This window comes from Phyllobates terribilis, unplaced genomic scaffold, assembly GCF_046119375.1.
Source record: "Phyllobates terribilis strain yellow unplaced genomic scaffold, ASM4611937v1 Scaffold_120__1_contigs__length_5212024, whole genome shotgun sequence".
NCBI lineage: Eukaryota > Metazoa > Chordata > Amphibia > Anura > Dendrobatidae > Phyllobates > Phyllobates terribilis.
This window is the reverse complement of record NW_027362880.1, coordinates 1,481,078-1,495,998: the sequence shown is the minus strand read 5'-3', so window position 1 is coordinate 1,495,998 and position 14,921 is coordinate 1,481,078. Positions and strand designations below refer to the sequence as shown.

The following is a 14,921-nucleotide window of genomic DNA, read 5'->3' as shown; positions in this document are numbered from 1 at the left end:
CAGAAGACCCATTGCAAGTCCCTGCAGGAGGACAGACACAGCAGTCAATGAGCGCTCTCATCAGTCTGATGGGGAAGCGTTCATTGGCCACCGGCCTCTCTCCTGCATGACATGCCCCCTTTTTCAATGCCCTCACTCTGCCCAGGGTATCAAAAATCATGACGGGTGGGATTGGACGGGGATAAGCAGCATCAGCCCTCAGTCAAGGGGCCCCATAGCAGCTGCGTGGTCTACTGCCTGAGCACTACGCCCCTTCCTGCATGGGCCCCCCTTCACCTCTGGGCCCGGGTGCATCGGTGGTGTGTCCACCCCTGGCTGAACCCCTCACTGCGGCTCTGAGCAAATGTAATATTATTTACACACAAACGAGAGGTAAAGAAATCAGTGAGACACCTGTGGGATAAAAACGTAAGAACGCCCATTACACCCTCAGATGACTTCCCTTGTGTGTGCAGTGTCCGAAATGGGGTCACTTTAGGGGGTTGTATGTTCTTCACACCTCGAGGGCTTTGCTATTGGCCCTTACAAGTGAGGACTGACAAACACACACGGCTCTGCTCCGTACACCTTGTACACGCGCAGCTCCGCCCTGTACACCTCGTACACATGCGGTTCCGCTCCATACACCTCATACACACGTGGCTCTGCTCTGTACACCTCGTACACGCACGGCTCCGCTCCTTACACCTCGTACACGCGCGGCTCTGCTCCGTACACCTCGTAACACACGTGGCTCCCGCTCTGTACACCTCGTACACGCACGGCTCCGCTCCGTACACCTCGTACACACGCGGCTCCGCTCCGTACACCTCGTAACACACGTGGCTCCCGCTCCGTACACCTCGTACACGCGCGGCTCCGCTCCGTACACCTCGTACACGCGCGGCTCCGCTCCGCACACCTCGTACACGCGCAGCTCTGCTCCGTACAGCTCGTACACGCGCGGCTCTGCTCCGAACAGCTCGTACACGTGCGGCTCTGCTCCGTACAGCTCGTACACGTGCGGCTCTGCTCTGTACACCTCGTACACGCGCGGCTCTGCTCCGTACACCTCATACACGCGCGGCTCTGCTCCGTACACCTCGTACACACGCGGCTCCGCTCCACACACCTCGTACACGCGCGGCTCCGCTCCATACACCTCGTACACGCGTGGCTCCGCTCCATACACCTCGTACATGCGCGGCTCCGCTCCGTACGCCTCGTACACGCGCGGCTCCGCTCCGTACACCTGGCACACACGCGGCTCCACTCCGTACGCCTCGTACACGCGCGGCTCCGCTCCGTACACCTCGTACACGCGCGGCTCCGCTCCGTACACCTCGTACATACGCGGCTCCGCTCCGTACGCCTCGTACACGCGCGGCTCCGCTCCGTACACCTGGCACACACGCGGCTCCACTCCGTACGCCTCGTACACACGCGGCTCCGCTCCGTACACCTCGTACACGCGCGGCTCTGCTCCGTACACCTCGTACACGCGCGGCTCTGCTCCGTACACGCGCGGCTCTGCTCCGTACACCTCGTACATGCGCGGCTCTGCTCCGTACACCTCGTACATGCGCGGCTCTGCTCCGTACACCTCGTGCACGCGCGGCTCCGCTCCGTACACCTCGTACACACACTGCTCTTCTCCGTACACCTCGTACACACGCGGCTCTGCTCCGTACACCTCGTACACACGCGGCTCTGCTCCGTACACCTCGTACACACACGGCTCTGCTCCGTACACCTCGTACACACGCGGCTCCGATCCGTACACCTCGTACACGCGCGGCTCCACTCAGTACGCCTCGTACACACACTGCTCTGCTCCATACACCTCGTACACACGCGGCTCTGCTCCGTACACCTCGTACACACGCGGCTCTGCTCCGTACACCTCGTACACACGCGGCTCTGCTCCGTACACCTCGTACACACGCGGCTCTGCTCCGTACACCTCGTACACACGCGGCTCTGCTCCGTACACCTCGTACACACGCGGCTCCGATCCGTACACCTCGTACACGCGCGGCTCTGCTCCGTACACCTCGTACACACGCGGCTCTGCTCCGTACACCTCGTACACACGCGGCTCCGATCCGTACACCTCGTACACGCGCGGCTCCACTCAGTACGCCTCGTACACACGCGGCTCCGCTCCGTACACCTCGTACACGCGTGGCTCTGCTCCGTACACCTCGTACACACGCGGCTCCGATCCGTACACCTCGTACACGCGTGGCTCCGATCCGTACACCTCGTACACACGCGGCTCTGCTCCGTACACCTCGTACACACGCGGCTCTGCTCCGTACGCCTCGTACACACGCGGCTCCGCTCCGTACACCTCGTACACGCGCGGCTCCGCTCCGTACACCTCGTACACACGCGGCTCCGCTCCGTACACCTCGTACACGCGTGGCTCCGCTCCGTACACCTCGTACACACGCGGCTCTGCTCCGTACACCTCGTACACACGCGGCTCCACTCCGTACACCTCGTACACACGCGGCTCTGCTACATCCACACTGTAAACCCCTCCTGACCCCACACATAAACTTCAGCTCATCCAGCACCATGACAACCAGCACAGCAGAGTCCTGCATCCACTGAGGCCCCTGATCATGTGACCCCTGACTCCTCCCCTCCTGTGACCTCATCACAGCTCCTGTGCGCACAGAGCAGCCATATATGTGGTGGCGGCTCTGCAGGTGGAGGTATGTGGAGATTCCCATTACTGGGCGCAGGGGGCATTAACCCCTTCAACACGGAGACTCTTTTGGGGTCTTGTGTTGCCCCTTTATAAGAATCATAAGGTTTTTGTTCTGTTTCCTGTAATAGATACATACGACCCAACTATGGAGACAGGAAGGGAGGAAACGTATTGTTCTCATAGTACAGGACCCCTTTACTGCCCCCCACAGTGTAATGCCCCCATTATGCCCCTTATGCACGATGTATGATGCCCCCCACACAGTTTAATGCCCCCATTATGCCCCTTATGCAGGATGTATGATGCCCCACAGTGTAATGCCCCCATTATGCCCCTTATGCAGTATGTATGATGCCCCCACACAGTGTAATGCCCCCATTATGCCCCTTATGCAGTATGTATGATGCCCCACACAGTGTAATGCCCCCATTATGCCCCTTATGCAGTATGTATGATGCCCCACACAGTGTAATGCCCCCATTATGCCCCTTATGCAGTATGTATGATGCCCCCCACAGTGTAATGCCCCCATTATGCCCCTTATGCAGTATGTATGATGCCCCCACACAGTGTAATGCCCCTTATGCAGTATGTATGATGCCCCCACACAGTGTAATGCCCCTTATGCCGAATGAATGATGCCCCCACACAGTGTAATGCCCCCATTATGCCCCTTATGCAGGATGTATGATGCCCCCCACAGTGTAATGCCCCCATTATGCCCCTTATGCTGTATGTATGATGCCCCCAACAGTGTAATGCCCCCATTATGCCCCTTATGCAGTATGTATGATGCCCCACACAGTGTAATGCCCCCATTATGCCCCTTATGCAGTATGTATGATGCCCCACACAGTGTAATGCCCCCATTATGCCCCTTATGCAGTATGTATGATGCCCCCCACAGTGTAATGCCCCCATTATGCCCCTTATGCAGTATGTATGATGCCCCCACACAGTGTAATGCCCCTTATGCAGTATGTATGATGCCCCCACACAGTGTAATGCCCCTTATGCCGAATGAATGATGCCCCCACACAGTGTAATGCCCTCATTATGTCCCTTATGCAGTATGTATGATGCCCCCCACAGTGTAATGCCCCCATTATGCCCCTTATGCTGTATGTATGATGCCCCCAACAGTGTAATGCCCCCATTATGCCTCTTATGCAGGATGTATGATGCCCCCACAGTGTAATGCGCCCATTATGCCCCTTATGCAGGATGTATGATGTCCCCACACAGTGTAATGCCTCCTTTATGCCCCTTATGCTGGATGTATGATGCCCCCACACAGTGTAATGCCCCCATTAGGTCCCTTATGCAGTATGTATGATGCCCCCCACAGTGTAATGCCCCCATTATGCCCCTTATCCAGGATGTATCATGCCCCCCACAGTGTAATGCCCCCATTATGTCCCTTATGTAGTATGTATGATGCCCCCCACAGTGTAATGCCCCCATTATGCCCCTTATACAGTATGTATGATGCCTCCACACAGTGTAATGCCCCCATTATGCCCCTTATGCAGTATGTATGATGCCCCCCACAGTGTAATGCCCCCATTATGCCCCTTATGTAGTATGTATGATGCCCCCACACAATGTAATGCCCCCATTATGCCCCTTATGCAGTATGTATGATGCCCCCACACAGTGTAATGCTCCCATTATACCCCTTATGCAGAATGTATGATGCCCCCCACACAATTTAATGCCCCATTATGCCCCTTATGCAGTATGATGCCCCCCACACAGTGTAATGCCCCCATTATTCCCCTTATGCAGTATGTATGATGCCCCCACACAGTGTAATGTCCCCATTATGCCCCATATGCAGTATGTATGATGCCCCCACACAGTGTAATGTCCCAATTATGCCCCTTATGCAGGATGTATGATGCCCCCACACAGTGTAATGCCCCCATTATGCCCCATATGCAGTATGTATGATGCCCCCACACAGTGTAATGCCCCCATTATGCCCCTTAGGCAGTATTTATGATGTGTAATGTTCCCACAGTACCGCCTGAGGTTTTATAGTTGGAATAATTCCTCTGGAAAATGGTTTTCCCTTTGCCTGCTCCCCTACATGTAGACCCTCGAGCATGTATACATGCATGTAGGGGAGCAGGCCTTACTAGATATCGAGGCTTTGTACAGTAATATACCGCATGAGGATGGTATCAGAGGAGTAAGACATTTCTTGAAATCGAGGTCAATAGAGTGTAGCAGACATAATGACTTCATGGAGGATCTTCTAAAATTCGCTATTACTCATAACTTCTTTCTTTTTGACAGGAAATACTTCCACCAGCTCAGGGGTACTGCGATGGGGAGCCCCTGTGCACCATCACATGCTAAAGTATTGCTGAGCTGGTGGGAGGAAACCACAATGTTCAGGGATGATCATAAGTGGTGGCATCCATATATTGGGGTATGGTACAAATATATTTACGACATTTTTATTATCTGGTCAGGGACGAGTGAACAATCTTTTGAATTTGTCAGGGAACTCAACAGGGAACTCAACATCAATAGAGACTACCTGAGATTTACATCTGAATTTAATTATTACCAGTTGCCATTCCTGGATGTACTAATCAAGAAAGATTGCAATGGGACCCTAGGAACACTCATCTATCATAAACCTTCAAGTACTAATAAACTATTGAAGTTGGATATCCACCAACCCAACCTCATAAAAAGAGGAATACCCAAGGGACAATTTTTACTGTTGAGAGGGTACTGCTCTAATGTCACAGATTTTAATATACAGGCAATAGACCTGAACATCAGATTAAGGGAAAAAGTGTACTCGTGGTACATTTTGGATTCCACATCATCGTTTGCAGAAAAATGGGAGAGACAGACACTCCTCCATACCTATCCAAGAGACCAAGAAAAAGATAGAACAACACGAGTAAGAAAAACTTACGACAATTAGTGACTGTATCTTTCATATCCTCAGAAAACACTGGGATATACTTGTGGCTGACCCGGACCTGAGGGTTCTGTGGGATCTACTCCTACAATAACTTTCAGAAAGGTTCAGTCAATTAGGGACCTTTTAGTGCATAGTTTCTGTCAGGGAAATATTGAGAAAGTATTAACAAATTCTCTGTCCCTGAAACCCCTCTTCATCCCTCCCTTATCCACCATTTGTCTCCAGAGCAGAGCTGACACTCCACGCAGCTGTCGGTATGCAAATAACAGTACAAGGAGCTCACTAGCCTATTCTACATACAAATGCATCTCCTCTTAGCACAGACCTGGGATAGGTTGACACCTTCCAGCATAGGGGCAGAGATGGAAGGAAAGAGGAAATGGCTCGTTTAGGCTCAAAAGGGGTTTAACAAAGACTGCAGGATCTTCGGAGTCAAAACGAAATATGGAATAACTAAAGTTTCATAATTCTGAAAATGAAGGGACCCATATTTTTAGTGACCGGGTCAGCTAGGGAATGATATGGATATTTTCGTGTCTCTGTAGGTTCCTCTGGGGGCTGTGGTGCAAAAGTCCCAAAATAACAAATCGCAGCTATACCGTGTGAGGTCTCTGGAGAAAGGTAAAATCATAGCGGAGAAAATTTTATCACTTTCGGGCCTCTACGATCAACCCACAATAAGTTATCACAAAAACCAGATATCTAATAAAGATATGAAGGCTGGAGACCAGCCCCCGTAATGTCATCCCAGGGGGTATGTGGGCAGGTCTTTCCCTTCAGCCGCATCTGCTGAGGTTGGTAGTATTTATTGCGGGAGTATATATTTATTATAGCAACGGATCCTGTTGAGTATCTCCCCTCCACCTACAGTACAGACCAAAAGTTTGGACACACCTTCTCATTTAAAGATTTTTCTGTATTTTCATGACTATGAAAATTGTACATTCACACTGAAGGCATCAAAACTATGAATTAACACATGTGGAATTATATACTTAACAAAAAAGTGTGAAACAACTGAAAATATGTCTTATATTCTAGGTTCTTCAAAGTAGCCACCTTTTGCTTAAGATGAACACCACACCTGAGGCCTCAGGACCTACTGCAGCCATTCTTTTTGTGGGTGGGGCGGTTGACAGGGCCCGGGAAAACTTACAGCCCCTTACTGTTGGCCTTAAGAACACTGGCGCAGAATGTACCCTCATCCACCCTGAGTTCATGTTACCAGAGGAACGCATTCCTGGGAAGACCCTGACTGTCACGGGGTTTGGGGGTGTTTGACCACCCTCCCAGATCTGATATGGCATGTAATGCCACTGTCAATAATGTCAATGACAAGCATAATAAAAATTTATGTTGTGTTAAAGGTAGTTCAGCCACCTCATCTTGCGGGGTGATGCTGCTGAGGATCCCCTAAATTGAGCCAGCATAAGTGCTATGTGCAAAGGGAGCAGGCATGGACACCAGGAAGCAGGTTGTCCCGTGTGAGTGACCACTGTCACGCCAGATAGTGACATGGTCAATGGTAGCTGCCCCATGACTAGCACAGCTCCAGAGGTGATGAGCAGGGAAGGGGAGAAACATGGGGATCATAATGAATATCTCCTGCAGTATTGCTAATTCCAATTCCATTGTCGGAAAATGAGACGAGAATTAGCGTTATAGAAGGTGCCATGAACTCACAAAGAGGCGACATCGGGGAGATCACATTATCTCTCACCATAGTCGTCACTCTGTAGGGATATGTGTATATGCCCCCGTACGGTCACTGTCAGCTTCACGATAACCCAATTATTATTATTCGCTGCCACCACCGTCCAGATTTGAAATATAATACAGGCCTGGTCGGACGCCTGCGTTCTAGTAGCGTATATGGCTTCGGGGGAGGGAACGATTACAGAGCAAAAGAAACAGGACTATTACATTTTATATTTAATCCAAAAGGAAGGCAATGTTATGAAAAATATACAAGGATTTTACAAAGGGGACAATACAGTACAGAATATACAGTTACATAATATAAACGGGATTAAAGAAGACTTACGTGATAGACAGATCGCAGAGACAATTCTGTTTAGCTGGAGGGGGGCGCCCCACTTATTGATTTGACTGTTATCGAACAAGATCCGTTTATTATAGTCTTTATACCCCCCTGGCAATGAATACTCATCCATCCTCCTTGGATTCTTTTATGCCTAAGGGGAGACCTGCCCACACAGCACCTGGGATGACATTACGTGGGCTGGATACCAGCCTCCATATTTTTATTAGAATATCTGGCTTTTGCGATAACTTATCGTTGGTTGATCGCAGAAGCCCGGAAGTAATACTATTTTTTCCGTTATGAATTTACCTTCCTTTAGAGACCACGCATGACATAGTTGTGGTCTGTTATTTTGTTACTTTTGCACCCCAGATACCTGGAGGGGCTCACAGGTACGAAAAAATAAGCATATTGTTCCTTGGCTGACCCTGCCACTAAAAATATGGGTCCCATTATTAGCGGAGTTATGGAACTTCCAATATTCCATATTTGGTATCAGCTCCGGACATCCTGGAGTTTGTGTTAAACCCCTTTGAAGCCTAAATGAGTTTTTCTTCAATCTCTGCCCCTGCTGGAAGGTGTCAGTCTATCCCAGGTCTGTGCTAAGGGGAGATGCATTCGTATGTTAAGTGGGTCAGTAGCACCTTTTGTGCTGCATTTGTCTACAAGTGACTTCTGCTGTGTGTGTTAAATTGCATGGAAACAGTTGGTTTGGTCCAAATGGTGGATAAGGGAGGGGTGAGAGGGAAAAGAGGTTTGGGAGACATTGTTAATATTTTCTCAATATTTCCCTTACAGTGAGTCTATGAGAAATGTATTCAGCTGCAGACTCTGAGGAAGAAACTGTTTGTTGTCTGTGGCCTAAAATATAAAGGTTTTATTACTAGATGTAAAGAAAAAACTAAATACTGTCAAATAATAAATCTCCTTATATGTTTCCCCTCGTTATCTCCAATAGTTGTATTATTACACAGGATTTTTATGATGTTCCATCGGCTTATTTTCTTCTCATTCAGGTCTCTACAATACCGAATCCTCTCAGTGAAGATCTTCTATATAACAAAATTTTCCTGATTTACCCATCAAAGATGGATATGGACAGGGACAAGATGGAGATGGTGGAGAGGATATTACACCTCACCCTAGAGATCCTCTTTCGGCTTACTGGAGAGGTGAGAGATTCTGATGACATCGCATTTAATTATTCTTATATATGGGAATAACAGATGGACAGAACTGGAGAGGTGAGGACTCTGGAAATGTCTGGAGTGAGATTTATTAATGTGTCTCTCCATAACCAGAGATTAATCACGGGGCCTCCACCTCACCCCCTGATACATGAGGACATCAATGACCAGATCCTAGAACTCGCCTACAAGATGATTGAGCTTCTGACTGGAGAGGTGACATTGCTGGGACATTATACAGTAACACTATGAAGGGATCGGGGGGATGACTGTATCATTGTATTTGTCAGGTTCTTATAAGGTGTCAGGATGTCGCTGTATATTTCTCCATGGAGGAGTGGGAGTATTTAGAAGGACACAAAGATCTGTACAGGAACATCTTGTTGGAGGTTCCCCAGTCCCTCACATCACCAGGTAATAGACAGGACTAAATACACATGGACTATAATTATCTGTATGTAAAGAATGAATTCAGCCCCTGTATGTGTTTCCTCCAGATCTATTCAGTAAGAGGACAACACCAGAGAGATGTCCCCGTCATCTTCTTCTACAGGACTATAAACAAGAAGATCCCAATGTTCCTCAGGTAGATACAGATAACATGTCATGAGATTTCCCCTATGATGTGTAGACGGCTGTAAAGGTTTTTTGTTCAGTCTTGTTTTATCCACCAGTATTATGATTTATATTTGTGTAGTGAGAACGGTGGAGATGGCAGGATTAGAGCTGATCATAGATGTGACTTCTCCATCTGTCTTTGACTTTTATAATATTTATTTAAGGGTGAAAATCTGACCCATATTAATACTACAGAGACATATGTGAGGGGTGATGAGCGGTGTAAGGAAGAGATTCCTACATATGACTACCCAGGTGAGTAGTGACCACTGAATACAGAGAAGTCACAGATTCTTCTCAGTCACCGGCTGTGGCTGCTTTATCAGTGGTGTAGTCCGGCCGTGTCACAATCGTGTGATCACCATTTTGCCTCTAGACCACAACATTCTCCTCAGTCCGAAAATATTCAATTTACTTTGGGAAATTGTGAAAGCCCTTTTCTACACAACTTACTACCTGGAAGATCCACCTACCCCCTGGGATTAGGAGATGCTTTTACTTGCTCAGATCTGTAAACTACAAAGCCAAATGACAGCGTACGTAGAATGTGTTGACAAATTAAAAAATCACTTGAAGAAAAATATTATGATGGGTCTGTAAGAGAAAGCGGAGGTAATGATGCTGTTGGCTTCCTAGATCCCTGATATCTTATTGGATGAATCTACCTTCTCTGCCTTCTGTGCTGCTAAATGTGCTCTTTTGGTCCCTACAAGACCAGGTCCAGTCTTTCTGACCAAACTTCGCTTTTATGATCGACAACATTAAATGTCCAGTGAGGGCCAAGTGTGAATTTCTTTTAACATATCAAGAGTTTCCCTTTATCCTGACTTTTCAATATCTTTTAAAACCAATTAACTTCAAAAAGGATTGCATTAAACTATACAAAAAACATTACACCTGTGCCATGATATATCTCTAAGCTGTGCGTGGCTGATGGCTGTAATATACATTTATTCACGTCTGCAGGAGATGTGTTGGCTTGGCTCCAGCCCTGGTTTCATGGATTCACTCAACGTCATAAATTACATTATGTTTTCAATCCTAAGGAATTCAGATTACTGCACAATCTCTTTTGAAATGGGGGCGCTAATACTTTCTCTACTCTTTTGGTCAGAACTCATAGTTGCTCCAATGGTCCACCATAAATGAGTATAACTCCGGTTTAGTGTTGGATTTCTCCCCTCATACATACGTTGTTGTTGGGGATGTTACATGTTTTTATATTCTTTCTTTTTTCACAAGTTCATTCTGTATGATAGTTTCATTGTGGTGGGATCGGCCGGCCTCACTTATGTGACTCTGTAACTCCCTGATAGTCTTTCAGAAAGATCTCCATTACCTCCTCCAAATGCCCGAGATCTAAATTTAAGACACCTCATCTCTGCAGTATTATAAAAAGTTCTCTTTAAATGTCTAATATTTCTTCTTGAAACTCATCAGAAAGAAAATATTGTCCCTTGCGATAGTTTAGATTCCCAAGAGCCACCGAGCCCCATACTCCAATTACCACAGAGAGGTTTCACCACTAGTTACTCATTTTTCTCTGATGAAGACTGTTGAGTTTGATCATTTCAGTAGATGTGTTATTGTCTATACTCACTGTTTTTGACTTCAGTAATCCTCTGATTTAACCCCTTCCTGCAGCCAGTTTTGTGTTTCTAATCAGGCCCATTTTTCAAATCACTTTATATGGTGATAACTTTGAAATTCTTCACAAAGGATAATAGGTAACAAATGGACCTTACAAATTATTTTCCAACTTCTTTTGAATCTGACAATACCCTATATACGGTTGTACACTACTGTCTGGGCACATGGCAGGTTAAGAAGGGAAGGAGCGCCATTTAGCTATTCTAATGCAGATCTTGCTGTTTGCAGACACAATGTATTGGGGGCACTGTTTATGGTCACCTGGAAGCTCAAAAGATGGCTACCACGAACAGGCTTGCCTTATCTACCCCGTTTCTAGATTTAAAAAATTACTTTGCTCATCACCCTTTAACCCCTCTACATGGATCTGGACTTACACAGAGACCCCTAGGCTTGGGCCACAGTGTTACCTGCTGTTCTGTGGAGTGAGATGGGAAGAAGAATAGTCAGGTAGCCGGGTCAGAACCAGGAGGGCAGAGAAAATACAAAATCAGAAGACACAAAAGTAGTCAGTAAACGGGCCGGGGTCACAACAGGAAACAAATACACAAGCCAGGAGCTGAGCACAGAGGACTGAACCAGAGGAGGACAAGGCTGTAACTGGCAGCTTCCGGCAATATGCTTCCAGCTTTAGTAGGGTGCGGTGCTTTCCAAATGGCTGAAGCAGGGAGCAGATTACTCCAGCTGGACAGCACACACACCCATACTGCCAGACTGGATGGTACTACAGGTCCCAGGCACCCTAATCTTAGTGGCTGGACAGAGCCTGTGCCTCGCAGAGCTTCTGGTTCTGACGTCTCTTCCATCACCAGTGCCGCCTGCAGAATGAATAAGGCGGCTCCTGGTGACAGAAGCAGACGTTACACAAGTCGAAGCAGGAGGAGAAGTAGACGTCCCAGAGGAGATGGGACACACCTTTTGCAGAAACCCTAATATAACAAAATGGCAGAAAACCAGAGCAGAATTGTAAATATTCCTCTATTTTTTAGATTTGTGTCTAATAAAATTGATTTTTAAGCTTGAGCATATATCTCTTCATTTCCCTGGATTAGCATGTAGCCCAGGGATGTGTTTGTTTAGACATTTTAAGTAGAAATGTTCAAAAATATAAATTTCAAGGATATTTTATTCTAAATTAATAATTGTTTTTTTTCTTGGCAGATGACTGTACCAAAAGATCAGATGGACAGGAGATTTTTAAATCTGACGATCTTGAGATCCCACAGGATACAATTGAAGTGAATGCCATTACTCCAGATATACCATCATCCATTCACAGCAAACATCAATCATCTGATCCTATGAAACAGGTCCTATCTTCTGATTCATTACCGACTACTAAGGAAAATCAAAATAAAATAAGCATTAAAAAACAAACTGCTCCTAAAGCAAAGAAATCATTTTCACGTTCAGAAAATGGAAATAGTTTTACCCTCGAAAAGTCTATTCTTAAACATCAAAAAATACACACAGTGGACAACAGATTTTTTTGTTCCAAATGTGGAAAATATTTTAACCAGAAATCAGTTTTTGTTGATCACCAGAGAACCCACACAGGGGAGAAGCCTTTTTCATGTTCAGAATGTGGGAAATGTTTTAACCGGAAATCAGGTTTGATTAATCACCAGAGAACCCACACAGGGGAGAAGCCCTTTTCCTGTTCCGAATGTGGGAAATGTTTTAACCAGAAATCAGGTTTGATTAATCACCAGAGAACCCACACAGGGGAGAAGCCCTTTTCCTGTTCAGAATGTGGGAAATGTTTTAACCAAAAATCAGTTTTGGTTACGCACCAGAGAACCCACACAGGGGAGAAGCCCTTTTCATGTTCAGAATGTGGGAAATGTTTTAACCATAAATCAGCTTTGGTTAAGCACCAGAGAACCCACACAGGGGAGAAGCCTTTTTCATGTTCAGATTGTGGGAAATGTTTTAACCAGACATCCAATTTGATTAGGCACCAGAGAACCCACACGGGGGAGAAGCCTTTTTTCTAATCTTTTTTTTTTAATCCAATATATTTTTATTGAGATTTTCTTACTTATTTTTTTTGACAAAACAAGAAACCAGTACATACAATAATAAAATAACATACCATAGGAATCACATATATGTATCTCTCCTGTATATCCTTTCAGCTTGCCCATTACCGTCTCATAACTTGCAGTTACTATATCCTACAATTAACATTCCACATTCTTGAAATATTTTATATAACCATAATATTGTAATAAATATTATAATCCTATACACATATAGGTGTGCTATATTACCCATACCACATGTTAAGGAATTCCAATACACCTTACAATGTGCCAATACCCCCCTCCCCTATAAGTCAAATTGTCTCTCCAACAATATCCCCCTTGCTGGCATTCCAGGTGTATCCAACCATAAACCCCATATTTTCTCAAATTTATTCATTGAGTTTTGTTTTTTATATACCCCTTTTTCTAATCTGATAATGTTATTTATCCTATTTTTGAGTTCACTCATTTCTGGAGGTGAGGGGTTAATCCATTTGGATGCAATATGTTTCCTAGCTTGAAATAAAATATGTGAAATCCCTATTGAAATTTGGTCAAATTCCATATCATCCTCTAATATACCTAATAGGCATTTTTTGGGTCTGGTTGAATATCTATTTTATATACCCTCTTTATAATAGACAGAACTCCTTTCCAGTATTCACCTAACTCCCGGCATTCCCATAGCGGATGTAATAGGCCCGCAGCATCCATGTTACATCCTGGACATTCAGCGGCAGTCCGGTATCCTATGTTACATAGGAATCTAGGCGTCTTGTATTTCCTATGTATTAATATGATCTGGGGAAATCTCTGTGTCTCATGTAAAGATAATTGGGGAACCAGGTCTAATACCGCTCCCCATTGATCCTCAGAAATTGGACCTATATCTTCCATCCATTTTTGTCTAGCTGGAGAAGGAAATATTTTTAAATAATTATCTAGAAGGATTCAATAAATATCAGAAATACGACCCTTAGGATTTCCCTTCTCTAATACCAACTTAACAAAAGTATTATTTTCTACCCAAAAGGGCGTCCATCTTGATTGTGCATTAAATGAATGCCGAAACTGTAGATATTTATACAAATTCCCCCTTTAATTGATCAAAGGACTTAAGTTTCCCTTCAGATAATATGTTTTATATCGTATATATTCCTTTATCCACCCAACTCCGGAATCCCTCTAATTTATAGACCTCTGCATATTTATTATTAAACCATATAGGTGTAGATTCATTGCAGTCTCCTATTTCCATTATATCTTTACCCCTATCCCAGACCTTGTAGAGTAGAGCAAGTGTAGGGTATAGTGATTTCTTGTGTTCGAGGTCTTTCAGTTCCACTATATGAATAGGAATATTCCACTGTGACCTGAGGTAATTAACCCCTTAATACTATTTGGGTTTGCAGCGCTATGCCACCCACCCAAATGTTCCAATTGCACTGCAATATAATATATTAGTGTTAAAAAACAACCACAAATACTACCGCGCTAAGTACGCTCAGAGTGTGGCTCTGACTCGATGGATGTAGATAAATACAAAAAAAGGAAAATGAAAATGCAACCCAAATGGATATCTTGCTTCTAACTCTATCCTCAGTGAGGATACACACAGATCCTAGCTATAATCAACAATAGCTCTATGAGAAAGAAACAGAGAAGGAAAAGTGGCAGCACTTACTCTGAGAAGTGTGAGCTGCTTCCATAGAAAGGTGTATTGATTAGGCAGGCTTTGCAGGATCACCTC

General features: G+C 45.6%; 1 protein-coding gene across 1 annotated transcript; it reads left to right on the top strand.

Annotated features, from left to right (window-relative positions):
* Positions 1–2,641: 2,641 nt before the first annotated feature.
* On the top strand, positions 2,642–13,392 carry LOC141201642 (uncharacterized). Its single transcript, XM_073663663.1, has 7 exons — positions 2,642–2,702; positions 8,706–8,861; positions 8,991–9,092; positions 9,167–9,290; positions 9,374–9,462; positions 9,659–9,749; positions 12,306–13,392. The coding sequence occupies exons 2-7, from the start codon at positions 8,778–8,780 to the stop codon at positions 13,139–13,141; spliced, it is 1,326 nt and encodes a 441-aa protein (XP_073519764.1). The 5' UTR covers positions 2,642–2,702; positions 8,706–8,777; the 3' UTR covers positions 13,142–13,392.
* Positions 13,393–14,921: the final 1,529 nt, after the last annotated feature.